A 19698-nucleotide genomic window follows, 5' to 3' on the forward strand; every position below is an offset into this window, starting at 1 on the left:
CAGGCCAGAGGAGAGGTCGAAGCTCCGCCTTTCACAAAGCACCAAAACAGGCAGAGGGACCATGACGAAAGAAGGCCAGAACGAGGGCTTTGGGGCGATCCGAAGGGCTAGAAAGAGAGCTGTGAGAGGGATATTTTCTGGACATGATAGGGGCAAGAAAGGACGCTCTCGTCAACTTTTGCATTTGTCTCAGCCACTTCTAGCACCCCTTCGCAAGCACCCCGGCATTGTACGAGCATTTCGGAAATCGTGATAGTTCCGTTGGGGAGAAGAAATAAGTCTAGCGACGTGCTTGGGAGGTCAGGCGGTCTCGAGCTGGCCAAGTAAGCGGAACTCCTGAGAACCGTGAGAAAGCTTGCAGCACCTCAAACGATCTCGGATCGCAGTCACCATCGCCTGAACCGAGACCAGAAGATATCTGATCGATACCCGAATACAAAGGCAGTAACTGAACTGCTGCCTGCTGCCATGCCTGGAAGCTAGCTTAGAAGACGATTAAACTGCATTCCGCAGATTGGCACCGGGTGGCATGCATCTCTTGGTCGTAGCTATGTACTGCTTAGGAGAAAACATAAAAAAGGGATTAAGCTACTTGTCTCCTATCCAGCCATTGACTCATTCGTATAGCTAGTTCCAGAAGCTAGATTTATTTATCATGATGGTAAAGTGGCTTTTTGTGCTACTACGTCGGTGCTATGTGTAACGTGAACTTCAGGACCAGTGATGCTGTAGGCGTGGAGGACCGTCTCGAGGGCATCGCGGCGGTGGGCACAGAGGCCGAGGTCGAATCACCTAGGACGTTGGGCGTCATCGGGTGAATATAGATCGAGGTCGTCCCACGCAGGTTTGAGGGTCCGCGAGCAGACGAGGAACTCGACGTATCCGACGACGACGGGCAGGTCGTTGAGGAGGTCGGCGGCGATGATCTCGACGAGTGACTAGAGGCTCGCCTGCTGCGCGACAAGCGGCCGATTCCATCGGAATAATGACGATCGCGATGCCCGATTGACGTTCTTGTTTGCCATCACCCCAAGTGTTTAATGGCGATGAAGGTACCACAGCATGCATCGTAGCTTCCACGCAGAACATAGTCTTTGGAGATGATGTGCCCTATGTCCATGATATGTCCGGTAGCATTCCAGAATGGAGTTCAGGCTCTCCTATGGTATGTTTCGTAAAACCTATCATGATCACAATTACTTTACTTGAGAAGTGGGAGAAGAGATGTCTTGTCCTTTTTTCTGTCTCGCCTCTCCCGATCGAACGAGCGCCGTCCCGCGGCTGGGCATATGTTGGGAGGGGTAATAGGTTGTGTTCACCTGAGTGTCACCGGCATGGTGTCCAGATTCTCGAGGCAGCGGAGAGTCGAAGTGGAGGGGGTCGGTACTACGTTGCCGCCACCCGACGAAGTTCTATCTAACAGTGTGGGTGTAAGTGATGTGTATCTGGTGGTGGTTCCAGTGTATGCTGTTCGATATCGATCGACCTGTCTCCAGATATGCTAGGGAGCAATGATATATCCCAACACTATTTAGGAAAGTTAAACGCCAGGGAATGTATTTTGACATGGACTATGAGACAAAAAATCCCTCGCATGTATCAGTACAATCTGTCATCAGCGCAATGGAACGCGGTAGCGTCTTGCGCAGAACCAGCGAATCAAATTGCCTCGTTCGCCTCGCATTTGGCACATTGAAAATCTGTAATACAGGAGGCTTTGGCAAGGGATGCCTAGCGTAAGAGGTTCTTCGGCGCCACCCACGCGGTTGCGAGCACTTGCATGCAGTCGTCAAGTTTTGTAGGGATCAATCTCCTGGCTTGGGATTCGGAGTTTCAGATCGTGTTATGCGCTCGAGAGGTATGGATTGGCGTGCCATTGAGAGGCTCTCAACTTGGATGGGATCGTATATGTCTCGAGCCAGCAAAAATGTCATGGCCTCCACCTTCAGAAAAGGGATGGGATTTTGGGAATCTTTTGCCGTGGAGACGGAGGAACAAATCACACAATTATGCTTGCGGAAAGGCACCTCTCAGGACGGGCATTGGCAAGTTGACTTGCACGTTTCACAGCCTTGCTTATGCAACATCATAGAGCTCTTTATTGTCGCTGTCTCTTTGTTGCTATTTACCCCCCCTTTTCCGCCCCTGACTCCATTTCCTTCTACAACCCTAACCCTACGGCATTGGGCTGCCTCGACGGCTCCGATTTCGCACGCTTTGGTACAGTGTTGGAAAAAAAACATGATTCTGTGCCAATAGTTTTCCAAATGCTATTATCAGAGTATAAATGGAATCCTCATGTCCATCATCTCGCAGTGAGTTGTTTTCATGTGGCCGGGACCAGGAGCTTGGCAGGGACAGGGCATTTCTGCGAGTTTGCGCAACGTCCTGTCGAGCACGCTGCTCAAAATCTTGGCGCCTCATTATCTCGGGTTGAACAACGGGACTAGTCAAGTCTAGCTGACAGTTGAAACGGGTTCATCTGTGAGCAATGCGAATCATTTTGCCCGTTCCCTCCGTCAAGTGGGTGAGACTAGCCCAGTACCGATCCCCCTATGACGTCTAGCAGCCGGCAAAGAGGGACAGCTGTCATTTTGCTTACCGGGACGACTAGGGTGAGTGAGTCTATCGGCTACTGTCTAGCGGGACAATTGTGGGTTGGTGGCGTTTGACATTTTCCAGAAAGAAGCCGAATTGCGGAGCCCAGGCTTGATTTTGGCTGCAGAGCCCGGTTTTATGTGCTTGTGATGCTTGGCAGGGCCAGAATGTCGGCCGGAAGGCCGAGGTGGGCCGGGTTTGCGTGGAATGGCGATGTCTCGCAGGCGCGCCAAACTGGAATGGCGATGTCTCGCAGGCGCGCCAAACTGGAATGGACACCGCGATGCGCGCCCGTCGCACCGCGAAAACCGGCCCTACTCGCGGTCAGGGCAATTCCAGTCAGGTGCTAGTAGCCGCGTGCTAGTAGCCCTGTTCGGCCGGTAACAACAGGGAAGGCCGTGTGGCGGTAAACCGCTTTCGGCCGTTTCAACGTCAACTCGATATCCATTCCCTCGACGCTGATGGCTGGCGTATTGAGGTTCAAGTTGCGCATCACCGTCACCGGCCCGACTCGCTGAGTTTCGTGCATAAAGTATGCCGGGAATCTAGACTCTGGGTTGCCCGCCGAGATAGATCTAGAGTTTTCGCAAACTCTGGTCGTGACAGGCCACACCCGTCCCGTCAGCAGCAGCCACAAGAAAGGTTGAAGAGCCGCCGCCGAGTCGTGACGCATACCCTTTTACTTTCCGTTCTCTTTCCCGTTCAGTTAAATACTGTCCACCCGCGCCGTTTTGAGCTCTTGCATTCGTGTTGGGTGGCGTCCCGGCGCGTTCTGCTCCGGCATGAATTAGTGTGCCCTCCAAGGCTCTCCTTTGCTCCTCCTCAACAGTATCCGGTACTTTGCCGCGTCGGTAGCACAATGGCCGCGGAAGCGCTTCTACCGGAGCCGGCCGAGACAAGCCCCAGACCATCCTCGTGCCGGTCTCTGTGGCCACCTCGTGACCTCCTCCAGAACTATGCGAAACTCGTCGTCGAAGCTGCGCGCAGAGGAGAGTCGCCGGACGGACACACTCTCGAGCAAGTCAAATGCTCGTACGACAGCATCGCGTCTCTCATCGAGCCGGCCGACAAGCCGGCGCTGAGATTCCCAGATGACAGCCGGGGATCCATTAGCCACAGGGACCTGCGGAAGTTTGCAGCCGACTTCGACCTTCCAATTGCCGATACTCGGAGCAGAAGTGGGCTAAAACCCATCGTCTGTATAGCAATCCCCAGCGGGCCAATTCTTGCTGCCGTGTGTCTGGCCGTGGCGAACAGGTTTATTGCGGCGCCTGTGAACCCAGCTGTGTGCACGGAGCAGTTCGAGGCCGATGTGCGACTGTCAGGAGCGTCGTGCATTCTAACGACGAAAGAGGATGCCGATCGTCTCGGGCTAGGGTCCTCATCGAACAAGGGGTCGAGAACCGGAGCGCTGCCTGTCTTTTTGGTCAGTAGTGGCCGCAAAGGCGACGACGACAAACAGAGGAGCTGTCAAGTCGGGATAAGACTTCTCGACGGGACTCTGTTGCTCCCAAACAAGGAACGTTTCGAGCCGAACAAGGCCGACGATATCGCCATCGTTCTCTTCACCAGCGGCACTTCAGGGACGAAGAAACTGGTTCCCATCACGGTGCACAACATCTTCTCGGGAGTGGCGTTTGTCATCGAGTCGTGGGCGCTGGCCGAGGATGACGTGTGTTTGAATATGATGCCGCTGTACCACATGTAAGTTGTGCCCGGAAACAGCCCGTATGCTGATAATCAAGGGAGAAGCTGACGAGTGCTGTATTTTAGTGGGGGTTTAGTGAGGAACATCTTCTCGCCCATCCTCTCAGGGGGCTCTGTCATCTGCTGCCCAGCCTTCGACCCTAACCTGTTTTGGGACGTGGTGAAAAAATCGAACCCCACCTGGTACTACGCGTCGCCCTCGATGCACCAGATGCTCCTCGCCCAGACGGAAACACGGCGGGCCCCACTCGCCAAGAGCAGAATCCGCCTCGTCTGCAATGCCGCAGGAGGCCTGCTCCCGGCGCTGGCCAACAAGCTCCAGCGCGCCTTTAAGTGCACGGTTTTGCCCAGCTACGGCATGACGGAGTGAGTTTCGACCGATTTTATTTTTTTCTCTCACAAATACTGATTTTTTCTCTCACAAATGCTGATTTTTTCTTTCTCAAACACTGATTTTTTTTCTCACAAATACTGATCTGGCTAAATAGGTGCATGCCCATCTCCTCTCCTCCGATCGACTACGAGCTCGACCAGCCAGGAACGTCGGGCCTCACGGTAGGCCCTGAGCTGAAGATTCTCGACAGCGATGGCCGGCCTCTACCGAGAGGAATCATTGGCAGGATCTGCGTCAGAGGTGAGCCAGTCTTCCCTGGCTATCTTTTGCCAAGTGGCGAGGTAGACAGGAGCGCCTTGACCCACGACGGGTGGTTCGACACGGGGGATCTCGGACACATGTCGAAGGATGGCTACCTCTTCATCACCGGCCGCAGCAAGGAGGTCATCAACCGCGGCGGCGAGATCATTTCCCCCTTCGAGGTCGAGAACGCCATCATCTCCGCCGCACAAGACAGCAGCTCGCCGATTTTTGGCCGAGTGGCCCAAGCCCTTGCCTTCTCCGTTCTGCACGATATCCTCCAAGAAGTTGTCGGTGTTGTTCTCGTCACGCCGCCACACACACGACGCGTTGACGTCCGTCAGCTCCGGCAGGCCCTCAGGTCGTCTCTGCAGCAGGCAAAGTGGCCCGCGCTGATTGTGTACATGGATGATCTCCCGCGACGGAACAACAAGGTTATACGGATCAGGTTGAGTGGGCGCCTCGGCCTACCGAAAATAACTGAAAGCACACTATACAGTAACCTTCATTGGGAAGCCATCTGCCCCCCAGCAGACACGGAAATGACGGCGAGCATCACGGCGAGCATCCCGTCGAGGCGTTATGTGTTCGACGAGGCCAAAATTTCCGAGGCCGTAACATCGTTGCTGCCACGAGCCATACACCGACGGGTCGTGCTGAGCCCAACCACAGGGACTTTGGAAGTCTACATTGCGCCGGTGGCCGGGATTTCAATATCCCACGGAGCTCCCGAGCTCGACGAGGCATTCCAAGAGAACCTAGTGGCAGCCCTCCCGAAACTAGTTGACGGCTGTCTCGTACCACACAAATACATGTTTCTCCCGCACCCTATCCCCCTCGACAGCAGCGGCGAACTTGACATCATCTCTCTGCGAGAGTCGATACGCGCACGAGAACAGACTTTGGAGGGCCGAGCGGACGACGCCACGACCACAAGCCGAGTCACTCGCATCTTCGCCTCCATCCTCTCCTGCGCCCCGGCCGACATCCCCCGGCACGCCAGCTTCTTCGCCCTCGGCGGCGACTCGATCCGCGCGGGCAAGCTGATCTCAGCATTGCGGTCCGAGTTCGGCGCTAGCCCGCCCGTCGATCTCGTCTTCCGCGATGGCAGCGTTGCCAGCCTGGCCGCGCACCTGGACGAGCGGCTGCAGCACACGGCCCGACTAGCTAAGCGGCCAGCTAAGCGGCCAGCTAAGCGGCCGTCCTCGAGCTCGTCAAGCTCGTCAACAACAACATCCCGGACACGCGACGGCGAGCCGGCCAACAAGCACGCCGGGTCCCCGCCGCAAGTGAAGAAGACGCACAGCTCGACGAACCCGTTCCTGCTCGTCCTGCAGCTCACACCGATGGCGGTGCTGTACCCCGTGCGCCGCGGCGCGCAGTGGACGACCTTCCTCATGGCACTGGCCTACACGAAGGACTGGCCGACGAGCGACACGACGGCGGGCCGGCTGCTCAACATCGTGGGGTGCATCCTACTCACGCGCTTCGTGATCCGCGCCACTATGCCGTTTGCCGGCATCCTCGCCAAGTGGGCCATCATCGGCCGCTACCGCGAGGGCGTGTATCCCATGTGGGGGCTGTACCACACGCGCTGGTGGTTCGTGCAGAAGATTGTCGACATTTGCGGCATGGGTGTGTTTGGGTGCGTTTCCAGATCCTCTTCGCGGATTTGGTTTGATTCAGGGGCAGAATGCTGACTGCTTCCCAGATGCTCCAACACGACGCGCGTGTGCTACTACCGGCTGCTCGGAGCCAAGATCGGTAAGGGCGTCAAGCTGCACGGCGCGCAGCTGGGCGAGTGGGACCTGGTCGAGGTGGGCGACGGGGCGATCCTGGGCAAGTGCATCTGCCGGCCGTTCGCCGGCGAGCGCAACACGGCCATGTACCTGGGGCGGATCTCGATCGGGGCCGCCGCGTACGTGGGCGTGGCTTCGGTCGTGGCGCCGGGTACGGCGGTGCCGGCGGGCGTCTGCATCGGCGCCAACTCGTCGAGCTGGGAGCTGGCCGACGCTTCCGAGTCCAACCGTGACCTGGCCTCGGACTTCGTCCCCAAGCCGCACTGGTTGCTGACCGTGGTTGCCACGGCGCCGCTGGTCGCGCTCACGCGCGCCGTCCGCTCCGTTCCTTGGCTGCTCGGCCTGCTCGGCCTCGTGCGCAGCGAGCCCGAGCGCTCCAACGCGCCCCTCGTCAGTATCCTGCACTGGTTCGCCGGCGGTCAGCGCATTACGTTCCACTTCCTGGCGCTTGCGCTCGGCTGTCTGTTTGGGCCGCTATTCCTGATCGCTGCCGTTCTCGCTATCAAGGAGGCGCTCGACGCCGCGTTCGGCAAGCTGGGCCCGAGCCGCGCCGAGGGCCGGTCGCAGGTCGAGCGGTGGCGCATGGCGCTGATGAAAGCTATGTACCCAGTGTCGGCGCTGCACGACCTGACAGCGTTGTTCGGACACCACTACGAGTCGACATCGGTGGTGATGCGGCTGCTGGGCGCCAAGGTCGGCCGCCGCGTGTACTGGCCCGGCACCGGCCCGGGCATCGGCGACTACCACTTGCTGGACGTGGGCGATGACGTCGTGTTTGGCTCGCGCGCCCACCTGATCACGTCTGACGCGGCCGGCTCCGACGCCATCACCATCCGCGACCGCGCCATGATCGCCGACCGCGTCACTTGTCTCCCTGGTGTGACGGTCGGCGAGAACACGGTCATGGGGTCAGGTGCCCTCACTCGTCGTGGCAAGACATATCCGGCCCAGGGCGTGTTTGTCGGGTCGAAAGGCGGCGATGCCCTGTGTTTGTCTAAAGGCGGTGATGCCCCGTGTTTGCCGAAAGGCGGTGATGCCCCGTGTTTGTCGAAAGGCGGCGATGCTCCGTGTATGTCGACTACCAGTGCTTCGGCTCAGCCAAACCCTGGCAGTCAGCCATCGAGGAGGCGGCCGCACGGGAGGAGCGAGACGCAGGAATCCATTGTCAGCGCCCTGTCCATGCCCTCGTCGTTTGCAAGCACAGAGTCGCCATCAGTTACCAGCTCGGCAACCCAGGCAGTCACGGTAAACCCTACCGGCCTTGATCTAGAGAAGGCAATAATCCAAGTGCAGGTCCTCCACGACCAGGGCTCGCAAGCGGAGCTGCGGCCAAAGTCGCCTCCCGTGCCGGATGCCAACAACGACAGCAAGACTGCAGACGTCGCCGACGCTTCCACCCCGTTCGGCCGCGCCTTCTACCTGAAGCAGGTGCCATACCACGTGCTCGGACAGTCTTCCATCTTCGCCTACTCAAGCTTCATCCGCGTGTTTACTGCGGTGTACTGGAACGCCCCCTTCATCGTGTCGGTCCAGCTCTTCGACCGGTGGTACCAGCTGTCCACATTCTCCATATCCAATACCCCCGCTACAACCATGTCCAATACCCCCGCTACAGCCATATCCAATACCCCCGCTACAGCCAGCAGGAACGATCCCCCACCCGACGTCAACCCGCTGCACCTCTTCGGTCTCTTTACAGCCTGCTACGCTGCGCTCGTCACGCTGCAGTCTCTCCTCGCTCTACTCCTCGTCATAGCTGCGAAGTGGGCCCTCCTCGGCCGCCGGCAGCCAGGCAGCTACAGCTGGGACACGCACCCGTACTGCCAGCGATGGCAGGCGTTTCTGGCCATCGAGACGCTCCGCCGGTCCTGCTTCCGCGGCTGCGGCGTGTTGGGCATGCTCACGGGCACGCACTGGCTAGTGCTCTACTTCCGGGCGCTCGGGGCAAAGATCGGCAAGGACTGTGCCCTGTTTGCCAACGGCCGGCCGAGTTTGTTGCTCACCGAGCCTGATCTGCTCACGCTCGGAGACAGAGTCGTGGTGGACGATGCGAGCTTGGTTGGGCATATCAACACCCGCGGCAAGTTTGATTTAAACTGGCTCGAGGTCGGTGGCCGGTGTGTGCTGAGGACGGGGAGCAGGCTGCTCTCTGGCGCCACCATGCAAGAGGACAGCTGCCTGCTGGAGCACACAATGGTTATGGGCGGCGAGACGGTCGAGGCCGGTGTCACGATGCAGGGCTGGCCGGCTGAGGTCTTTGACGGGGAGAGGGTCGTTCTTGAGAATGGCGAGGTGTGAGAGGGTGCGAATATCCGTTGACTGATTTATGAGTGTTGGTGGTATCTGGCGTTTCTAGAAGATAAGTGGGGAATGTGTTTTCTTTCAATATTTCTTTCTGGCTTGTACACTATCCTTGGTGTCTTCAAGGTTGCGCATGTCTTTATCTCCTTGAGCTTTATCCTCTACACACGCACGCCAGGGGGCGTGTTCAGAGCTGCCATTTACGAGTGGCATCGAATTTTGTTGCCTTGGCCGGACTCTTTGCCGAGAGATCAAGTCAAAGAACTCGATGATATTCCATAGTGAAAGCACGATATTGCCCTGGAGTCTTTTCATGGCGCTTGATGTTTCTGTGCCCCATGTGGTTGTTACTCTTTCTGTGTCCCGTGTGGTTGTTACTCTTTCTGTGCCCCATGTGGTTGTTACTCTTTCTGTGCCCATGTAATTGTTACTCTTTCTGTGCCCATGTGGTTGTTACTCCATCCATGATACTAAACAAGAAATTCTCCAAACTCGGGTCCATCAAGGGTTGCCCAGTCCAGTTTGAGAACCGGCGAATATTCCGTGCTCAAAACAGCCATCGCCGGGCGTTGGGCCCATCCAGCAGGCTAGTAGCAAGCGCCGATGTTAGCGGTCCCAGGTGCCGTGGCATTCAGGCTAAAACCGGAGTCAACAGTCGACTTGCTGCCCCGGAAAAAGGTCCACACTTCTAAATATCCCCACATTCTGTTCCCGCTGGTGCAGGCCAGCAAAACACTGGACCGGGTACCAGGGCCTGGGGGACAAAATCGAAATTGGAAGCGGGGCCGCCGGTATTGAGGGGGTTCATGCAACCTCAGCTCATGCATCTCGGGACCATCTCCACAGGGCGTCCAAGAGCGGCTAATGTCAAAATGCAACTCTACTCTCGTTAAGGAGATCGGGCAGCGTGAAAAAATCCGGGCCACGGTCAGCCCAGCATTTTCACACTGGCCAGCCAAGTTCTGTTCCGGCCACTGCAACGCAAGGCAAATGAGGCTGCCACTTGGGCCACGTGTGTCCTGCTTCCGTTGCCAGTCTTCCCGGACCAAGGGACATGGGCATCTCGGCCGAAAACAGTCCTTGCCTCCTTAGCCACAATTACAAGCTAAGATCTAAGATGCTACCGTAATAGGTGTCAGGCGCTAGTACTCCGGTGCTAGAACTCATGGAGTCGTCATCGGAGGATGTCGAAGTTTTGCTTTCCCGAGACTACCTAGACGGTTTGCGGAGGAGCGGAGGAGCGGAATGTAACAGGACTTGACGATAGATGCGCGTCTCAGGGTTCCAACGTATTCTGGTCATACCGTCATTGGTAGTGGTGGAGACCACCATGTTCTAGTTCACTCTGTTGGAAAAAAGGAGCAGAAAATTTATATAATGCGCCAAGAATGGAAGTCTTTAACTGCTTCTTCTCTCACCGAGTTCCCGAGCTTGATAAACACCACGGTATATCTCGTGCACTCACCTAGATATATCCATTACCTGCAGCATCATCTTCTAACAACTTGTCCATTGCATCACAATGTGGCCAACACCAAAAGCCGCCTTCCTCCTCCTCTCGGCGCACTCGCTGCTCGCCAGCGCATCGCCTGTCGATGTGGCGTCAGGGGAACTCACCAGGCGGGCCTGCCCGGCGGTCCACGTCTTCGGCGCGCGCGAGACGACAGTGTCGCCGGGCTACGGCACGTCGAGCGTCGTTGTCAACCTGGTCCTCAGCGCCTACCCCGGGTCGACCTCGGAGGCCATCGTGTACCCGGCGTGCGGCGGGCAGTCGTCGTGCGGCGGCGTCAGCTACGGCAACTCGGCCGGCCAGGGCACGACGGCCGTCGCCAACGCAGTCAACGCTTTCCACACGCAGTGCCCCAGCACGCAGCTCGTGCTGGTCGGGTATTCGCAGGGCGGGCAAATCATGGACAACGCGTACTGCGGCGGCCCCGACACCGGGTCCGGCATCAGCAGCTCGACGGTGCCCATCTCGGCCGGCGCGCTGGACATGATCAAGGCCGTCATCCTCATGGGCAACCCGCGCTACGTGGCCGGGCTGTCATATGACGTGGGCACATGCGCCGCGCAGGGCGTGAGCAGACCCGAACAGAATGTGAAGCAGAATTGCCACTGACATTTCCCCAGTTCGCCCCCCGCCCCAGCGGCTACACATGCCCGTCAGGCGGCGCCAAGATCCAGAACTACTGCGACGCGGCCGACCCGTACTGCTGCACGGGCAGCGACCAGGCCACGCACCAGGGCTACGGCGCAAAGTACGGCCAGCAGGCACTGACCTTTATCAAAGCCAAGCTGAGCTCGTCGCCCGGGGGGTCGCCTGCGACTTCTTCCTCTGCTACCGGCAGCACCCCTACCCCTGCGCCAGGCAACGGCGGGGCGTGCTCTGCGCTCTGGGGCCAGTGCGGCGGCTCTGGGTGGGCGGGCGCTACGTGCTGCTCGCAGGGCACGTGCAAGGCGTCCAACCAGTGGTATTCGCAGTGCCTCAACTGACTTGGGATATGGCGCATTGAGTGGTGGGAGGTGGGGCTGTGACTGGTGGGAGGTGAGGGTGTGACTGGCGGGGGGTGGGGGTGTGACTGGTGGGAGGTGTGAGTGTGACTGGTTGCCTGTCGGTGCCGTAACCGGGTCTTGGGGAGTTGAGTTGTGCCTGCAACGTGGTTGAATTGCTTCATTGTACATATTTGGGCTTATTATTACCTGTCAGAAGTGTTACACTTCTAATGATAAAGATGATTTGGTTTAAGATCTTGTTCAATTCTGTCCTCTCTCTGGCTGATCCAGGGAGCCTATAATATAGTACAGTGGGTGGCGATAATAGGTGGCGGTAGTTGGTAAGCATGCTGACAAAATCCAGTCCAGTTCGTTTTACCCCTTTCCATCTGACATTACCAACGACATATTGAACCGTGTTGCCGCACATTCCGTACTTAATTTTGTGACTTGACGATGTTCACCCGAAATCATGCAGGCACCTCAAGATTTCTTTTTGCTTCCTCATTGTCATTGTTCGTAAACTCTGGGTAAGTACTGGGAGCAACTTTTACAATGGTGTTTTTCATTTGTTTTCATAACTACCTACGCGCCATCTCTTCCTCTTCCTCTCTCTTCGGTTTCTCCCAATCTCTCTCTCTTCGGCTTCTCCTGATCTAGCAACCTCTACCACCAATAAATCTCCCAAATCGACAAGTTGGCTTGAGCCCAAGACCCCAGTACCATGGCCGCCTCCACAAGCAAGCTGTCCGCGTTATGACATTTTTATTTCAGCGCGCAGAGTCTGAATCCAATGATGACTCGGAGAATCGTTCTTTCGTTCTCTTCCTCGCGCGGGGTAGTATAGAGGGAAAAAATAAGCTTCCTGACCAGTCAGGAAGGGGTCAGCTGAACGGAGCCTCTTTTTTTCTTGTTTTTTGCCTCTGGCGGCGCCTGCCGCGGGCTGTCCTCGCTTCGCTCGAGGGAATGGGTGGCTAGGCCATTTTACTTAGAAATTAGTAAGGAAAACCCCGCTTTGTGCAATAGCTCGTAGCCAAGGGTTGACTCAACTGTGTCAACTGTGTCAACTGTGTCAACTGTGTCAACTGTGTCAACTGTGTCAACTGTGTCAACTGTGTCAACTGTGTTAAAAGTAAAAAACATACGAGTCATCATAACGTAAACAGCATGGTGTTGAGGCAGAAAAAGTCGATTCTGCTATCTAGGCTACACCGGAACCAACACCTCGCCGCGTCAACACGGCGCTGGTAATCCGCCGCACGCAAGGCACTTGTAGCGGGGAACTGACGGCGAGAGCAGGCCGCATTACCGCTCTGGAAGTCCCGCAAGGGCTGGAAGATCGGCACTATATTTCTCAGAATAGCCTCATCGTTAGGGAAGCAACAGCGCTCGCAACAAAGCATATACGGTAACACAAACAAAGCAAATAAAAATAGGCCAAAAAAGACGAAATTAAATACAAATATAAAGCCGTAGATCCGTAAATATATTTGAGATATGTAGGGCCATTTTATGTGGCCCATCTTCCTGGGTTCGGGGTGCTAACAGTGGGTTACCGGCCTAGGAAGAAGTGGATTTCTAGGCGAAATCCTGCATTTACCTGGTAGGCTCTGAACGACTTTCTGAACCACTTTCTGAACACCACCATACTTACGAAAACCCGCATTTCTACCGCAACTGATGCCATTCCGACCTGTCAACACGATGAAGAGCCCCCCCGGAAGTCCCTTTTCCATTTCCGACAGTCCTCCAAACTCCCCCGGCTCGCCGTTAATATTCGCCTGTTACACCCCGAGCCTGCCGCCGCGCCCGAGCTTCCTTTGGCTGGCGAAAGTGAGGCCTTCCTGGCTCAAAGCCTTGATCGCTCAATTGCGAAGCTCAAGAAATGCATCAAGAAGTTGGAAATTACACCGGTTTACTGGGTCTCGATGATTCTGCACCCTGGGCATGAGGACAAGTGGACTGTGAAGTACTAAGCCTGTTGATGACATTCTAGCTTGGTGGACCGACAATAAAGACGGCTTTCCACGGTTATCACGAATGGCCTTTGACCTTCTTTCGATCCCGGCCGTGTCTTCAGACTGCGAGAGGCTATTCAGTATGGCCAAATTGATCGTTGGACTGCAGAGACACCGGCTCAGTAGCGATATCATCAACAAGCTATTGTGCCTGTTGAATTGGCGGCGATATGGCCTGTTTTGAAGCTTCGGCATGGCTTTGGCTGGCTTTCGGCGTCTCGGCTGGCAGGTTTTTTCTATGCCGGGGTTTACCCGGGCCGAAATATTGTTTTTCACCCCGGTCAAATATTTGTAAATAAAACAACTAGTTAACTCAAAGATATGTTGGAAAAGCTCAAATATGGCCTCACTTTGCAAATTAAATACAAATACGGTGCCGGGCATATTTATTTGCATTGTTGCGAGCGCTGGGAAGCAAGCCGGGCCGTCATACTTGTCCATCTTGACAAGCAGAACAAAGTAGCCTCGCGGCCAGGTCTTCCACGTCGGCAGCCCAAGCGATGTTATAAAACTTCGGAAGTAAGGACTCTGCCTAGCTGAACTTCGGGACAACGGATTTACAGCTATTCTAGCCCCTCAATACCAGAACAAATTCTCATGATAATTCGATGTTTCGATGTTCATGGTCTAATTGTTGGATTTCTAGGGGGCAAGCCCTCTAGGACCCCTAGTGCCTGTGGCGCTTTCCTTCATACAGCTTACGCGTTATATCTACTAATTAGGAAATTGCTCCTTCCTGACACAACCACGACACAGAAAAGCGCCATTTCACGGCTTAACCTGCCGGAAGTTTATCCGATCGACCAGTCCCTCGAGTCCATTTCGACACGGACGAAAACTGGCCAATCGCTGTGCGAGAAACTTTCAGCACCCTCACGGTAATATAGAGTACAGCCTCTCTACGCCACCTCCGGCTCGCAAGCTCGCCTACGGTGGCTCCGTCAAGCTGAATCAGACAACGACCTATACAGATCACCACTTCACAGGATTGAGAGTAATTTGAAAAGCTCAGACCTCGGCTTCAAGCGCTGATTCTTCTGCTTGCACGAGGCGCCGCGCTCACAGATGTGCGTCGAAACTTGGATCCGGCTTGCGACAGAGGACTGTTCAGATGGTCATGAAGGCTCTTGGGCTGAGTTTGGACAACCAGGAAGAAGATGGGAAGAAAGGCATACGATCCCTCGCGGAGGCGATGGGTGTTACTGTTGTATTGTACATATTTGTGGTAGGAAAGCACCAGCATCTAGCCTAACTAGCTGAAAACAATTCACTAGACGTCGTAATATCCATTTATTTGACTGCAGTCAAGACTTTGTCCGATATTGATTCAGCTAAACGGAGCCACCGTAGGCGAGCTTGCGAGCCGGAGGTGGCGTAGAGAGGCTGTCTTTTCTACTTTACAGTGTGAAGGTGCTGAAAGTTTCTCGCCCGGGGATTGGCCAGTTCTCGTCCATGTCGAAATGGACTCGGGGGACTGGTCGATCGGATAATCCTCGGACGTGTTAAGCCATCAAATGCTGCTTTGCTGTGTCGTGAGGTAGAATGGCTGTCAATCGGTACCTGCAACATTCTAGCCAGCTCCCCCCCAAATAAACGGCTTTCTTCCTCAATCTTCGCAATTCAACCTCAGTCAATCGTATGATTCATCGCTTTCCAGCTATGGACAGGCACGCCGAATACTTTACGATTATGACCCTATTAATCCCTTCTAATATATCACTAGGAACGCGTGTTTTTCGAGCCGCCGCCATGGCTGCGGTCGGGGTCCCTCAACCGCAGCCCCACCGCCCCCACCGCCCGATGCGCCAAATCCAGGCGCGGTGGCCAGCCTCCTGACCGCCCGATCCTCCCTATACCTAAAGAGACGCCAAACGACCAGATTACTCCCGAATACAAGAAATGCCGTGGTTATAACTTGGTCAAACATAACTAGCACCCCTCGGCCGGCCACCCATTCCCTCGAGCGAAGCGAGGACAGCTCGCCGCAGGCGCCGCCGGAGGCAAAAAACAAGAAAAAAAGAGGCTCCGTTCAGCTGACCCCTTCCTGATCCGTCAGGTAACCTATTTTAGTGATAGTGATTGATATTCAAAGTCATTTACCCTTCTTTACTACCTACTGATCTCACAAAAGGCATCATTGCTTCACTATGCTATGTAGCTACGTTCTTATCTAAAGGAATGTTTTGATGCGCCCCTGTCTCTTGTGGTTCGAACGTCCTTGCTTTAGTAGCAATGGCCCAAGGCTGTCGGATGAGTCACGTGATACATGCCCCTCCCCAACCCCCTGCCCCTCCCCCAACTCAGCCCTACCTTACAGAGTACTGTACTTTGTCATTATTTTTCTGCACACCTGAGCACTGCAATCCACAACAGCAGGGGAGTGAGGACAACCGCCGCCAAATGATTATTTGGCGAGGGGCGCACCCAGAATGCCTGAATACGGCGTCTCGTCGCACCTGACGCCATTTCTGCCGTACATCGAGAAGGCGAGGTCGACCCGTTTCAGCTCCGATTGGCACATGCCCGACAGTTTGTCGCGACCCATCGAGATTGGCACGCTCGCCAGATGGCTCGAGACATGTGACACGCACCACAACGGCCACTGCCAAAGTCAACATTTCGTCAACGCCCATCAAACGCCCACGTGGCTCGTCAATGTGCGCCGCCAGTGCATCGAGCGCGCCTGCCCGGGGCACCGCTACGTCGCCCTCAGCTATGTCTGGGGCAAGACCGAGTCTGTTTCGCTGACGACGACGACCGTGGACAGTCTGCTGATCCTTGGGTCACTCGATAACGTGGTCCTGCCCAGGACCATCCGCGACGCGATGCACTTGGTTGCAGCCCTCGACTTGACACATCTGTGGGTTGACAGACTGTGCATCGTGCAGGATGACGATGCCGAGAAACACGCCCAGATCAAAGCAATGGGATCCATCTACGCCCAGTCCTACTTCACACTCGTCGCAGCTCAGAGCTTTGACGCCTCGGGGCCGCTGTCTTCCAGGCCGCTCCGAAGCTCGGCGCCGCCGGGATGGACAGGCATGCTGGCAAAGTCGGCCGCCAAGACAATGAGTTCCTGGGCCAAGGCAGTTTCGAAGTCGCTCGCACAACGCCATCGTTCTGATCTAGCGCAAACTATCGCGCCAAGTCCCTGGCGCGGCCCCGAGACGGATAAGGAGGTGATGAAGCTCATGGCACTGGACCTGCTCCGGACGATTTGGTTCTCGCGCGGGTGGACATTCCAGGAGCTTCTCTTCTCCCGCCGGAAGATCATCTTCCACAACAACACAGTCAACTGGGAATGCCACTGCACCTCGACACACGAGACCCAGCAAGTGCTACAAGAGGAGCCCTGCCAGTGCGAGGCTCCACAGACATCATCCCTTGGCGTGGACATCGATCCATGGCCCAATTTCCACCGCTACGCGCGTCTCGCAGCTCTGTTCACGCCCCGACACCTGACATACGCCGAGGACGTCCTGGACGCGTTTGCGGGCGCATCCGCTGCCTTCGCCCGTGTATATGCCGGCGGGCTCGTCGCTGGGCTGCCGGCAATGGTCTTTGACGCAGCGCTTATCTGGCAGCCCTACCACCCGCTCGAGCGGAGGAAGCCGGCTGTCATGTCTGACGAGGACGCCATCCTGCCCAGCTGGTCGTGGGTCTCGTGGCGCGGGAACGTTCACTCCGAAAGCTGGCAGAGTGGCCATGACTACATCAAGCGCCAGGCAACACAAGACTCTGAAGAGCAACACACAGTGGACAATGCCTGGCACACGCTCTCCACCCTGCAGTGGTTCCACTCCGCAAGCCTCGACACAGCTCGGTTCCCCATCACCGTCGAAGCCGCCGAGTGGCGAAAGCGCTTCGCCGATTCACCCACCCATCCCCTCCCCTCCGGCTGGCAGAGAAGCACTGGCCCCGAAGGCCCCGATACACATTTCACCCACAGCACCCTCCCCGGCCACGAGTTCAACTACCCGATCCCCATCGGCCTCAGCGACGGCCGAGCCGTGCGCTCGCGCTTCCTGCACGCCAAGACACGCCAGGCCCGGCTGCGCATGCTCCCCACAGCATACCGCGCCTTTGCTAGCGGGTGCGCGGTTGCGGGGCTGGCGGGCCCGGACGGCAGGCTGGCGGGCTGTCTGCGGCTGAACGACTACGAACAGAACGTGCGCGGAAACTTGCCCGCCGAGCCGTGTCTCTTGGTGGAGCTCTCCGCGGGCGTCGTGGAGCTTGGCCACCCGGCTGCGGCGGACGGGGATCTGCTGAACCATCCTCTGGCGGATGTCTTTGACGAGTGGTCGATTCCGTCGTGGGAGCAGAAGACGGGGACGTACCGCTTCTATAATGCCATGTGGGTGGACTTGAAGGAAGGGGGTCTTGCTGGCGACGGCGTTGCGTGCCGTCTTGCTGTGGGCCGCGTGGACAAGGCCGTCTGGGAGGCAGTTGCCACGGAAGAGATCCAGGTCACGCTTGGGTGAATTCTGACATGTGCTGCTAGCCGGTGTATTGTTTGTTTTTAGTAGTCCTTTGTTTATAATCGTGTACAGTGATTGTTGTTCTTTCCAGCAATGTTCTTCGATACGAATCACGAAATGGGGTATGAGACAGGAAGAGGAATCAAGTTTCACAAAATCACACGAGGCCAGCGGGGGTCTGATGTTGGGCCCAGGCGCTCCCGAAGGCCGCAGAGAGCAAGGATGAGAGAAAAGACCACGCAGCTACGCCTTCCCGACTGGTCAGGTGGTTAGGTGGCGTACTTTGCGACCGATAGAGCTCTGGATGGGCACCTAGTTGTCTTCTGGGATCCCTCGAAAGTATTTGGTGCTGTCCAGATGCCTAATTGGACCATTCAATATGCCTGGCAAAGTTCTCAGAAGGCCGTATTAAAATCTTGACTACCACGGCTACTAGGCAGGTGCCGACATTCATGAGGCTTGATCCTAGCATTCATGAGGCCTTGATCCCGGCATTCATGAGGCCTTGATCGGGGGTGGGAGAGAATGGAGAAAGAAACGGATGCATCTTAGTTTCCTTTTTGACGCCTTTCCGTCCCCTTTCTTATCGGTCTACGGTCAGCGCCCTGATGAGCTCGCACGCCTTAGATGAGGTATCAAAGTGATAAGGAATTGCCGTTGGTAGCTCATTATCGGCGTGAGCGGGATGGGTGGCCTAGTGATTATGTTTGCTTCGAGCTGAAATCCATGAAAAATGACAAACAGAATATTGAAGACGAGATCCATCCTCAAACGATAAGCGCGTCTCACGAGCCAGCGAGTCTGGAATCTGTCGAGTGTGTTTCCTGTGGGTCATCACGGTTCGTCTTGTCGCCAATGCGTCGGATGTTGTGGGACTCAGCTCTCCTCGCCTTGTCCGGCGAGGATGGTCTCGACTTCCTTGGTCGTTGTGATATTCAGGAATGAATGCGACGTCTCGCTGATGTTCCAATCACGTCTCTCGGTAGGAGCTCATCATAGCTTCGTCGACAGCCGGAGGCCATGCACTTGTCTGTTCCCTCGGACTCCGACATGTCCCCGAGCCGCGGTTGGCCTCTTCTCTCCCAGCCCTGGAATTTCCCTCAACCTAGAGCATCTCGCATCCTTTGGGGAATCGGAGCGGTTGATGATAGGATTTGAGAGAGGTTGGGCCATGGACCTGGCCTGGCTGTAAACGACTGCCAGGAAGCGCTGGACCTGGCCTGGTTGTAAACGACTGCCAGGAAGCGTAGGGCCAGTCACAAGCTAAGCAAAGATGGATAGTGCACTCCCTAAAATGGTAAGCCGAGATTTCCGAGAAGAGGGTAGTGATGGTCTGGGTCGTCTAGGTCCAGGTCTTTCAGCCCTCGTATATCAACCCTCTAGTGGCCTTGCGTCATTGCTCCCTTGCTCCGTCTGCGTCATTGCTCCTTTGCTCCGTCTGCGTCATTGTTTGACGCGCTTCAACGCCGACGCAAGCCACAGTCGGTGCGTATTCTCAGAATAGCAGGCTAAAATCAATAGCGCGCCGTCAGCTGCGCTTATTCAGAGGGGATTGGGAAGAGAACAATAATTATCGGGTGCACACGGCCCTTGAGCGCGGTCTCGAGGCACGTTGGTGGAACCACGGCCACAAGTGAAGGCTTCGAGGTCCAATCGACCCATGCCATTGC

At 56.2% G+C, this 19698-nt stretch overlaps 4 protein-coding genes across 4 annotated transcripts; all 4 read left to right on the forward strand.

Moving 5' to 3' along the window:
- Positions 1-3610: 3610 nt before the first annotated feature.
- Positions 3611-8997, forward strand: B0T26DRAFT_617501 (uncharacterized protein; the record flags this gene model as incomplete). The annotated part of the gene is made up of 6 exons (XM_060436012.1): positions 3611-4302; positions 4372-4671; positions 4794-6584; positions 6651-7805; positions 7863-8294; positions 8385-8997. Coding segments are annotated over 6 exons (4983 nt in total), but the record flags the coding sequence as incomplete, so codon positions are not given.
- A 1564-nt stretch (positions 8998-10561) lies between these two features.
- B0T26DRAFT_648397 (cutinase-domain-containing protein) lies at positions 10562-11532 on the forward strand (the record flags this gene model as incomplete). Its single annotated transcript, XM_060437997.1, has 2 exons — positions 10562-11116; positions 11170-11532. 2 exons carry the CDS (start codon positions 10562-10564, stop codon positions 11530-11532), a joined length of 918 nt encoding a protein of 305 aa, XP_060295391.1.
- A 4447-nt stretch (positions 11533-15979) lies between these two features.
- Positions 15980-16849, forward strand: B0T26DRAFT_608063 (heterokaryon incompatibility protein-domain-containing protein; the record flags this gene model as incomplete). The annotated part of the gene is made up of 1 exon (XM_060435849.1): positions 15980-16849. A coding segment is annotated over one exon (870 nt), but the record flags the coding sequence as incomplete, so codon positions are not given.
- A 297-nt stretch (positions 16850-17146) lies between these two features.
- B0T26DRAFT_606170 (uncharacterized protein) lies at positions 17147-17992 on the forward strand (the record flags this gene model as incomplete). Its single annotated transcript, XM_060435823.1, has 1 exon — positions 17147-17992. A coding segment is annotated over one exon (846 nt), but the record flags the coding sequence as incomplete, so codon positions are not given.
- Positions 17993-19698: the final 1706 nt, after the last annotated feature.

This window comes from Lasiosphaeria miniovina (genome assembly GCF_030549165.1).
Source record: "Lasiosphaeria miniovina strain SMH2392-1A chromosome Unknown B0T26scaffold_5, whole genome shotgun sequence".
In the NCBI taxonomy this organism is placed as follows: Eukaryota; Fungi; Ascomycota; class Sordariomycetes; order Sordariales; family Lasiosphaeriaceae; genus Lasiosphaeria; species Lasiosphaeria miniovina.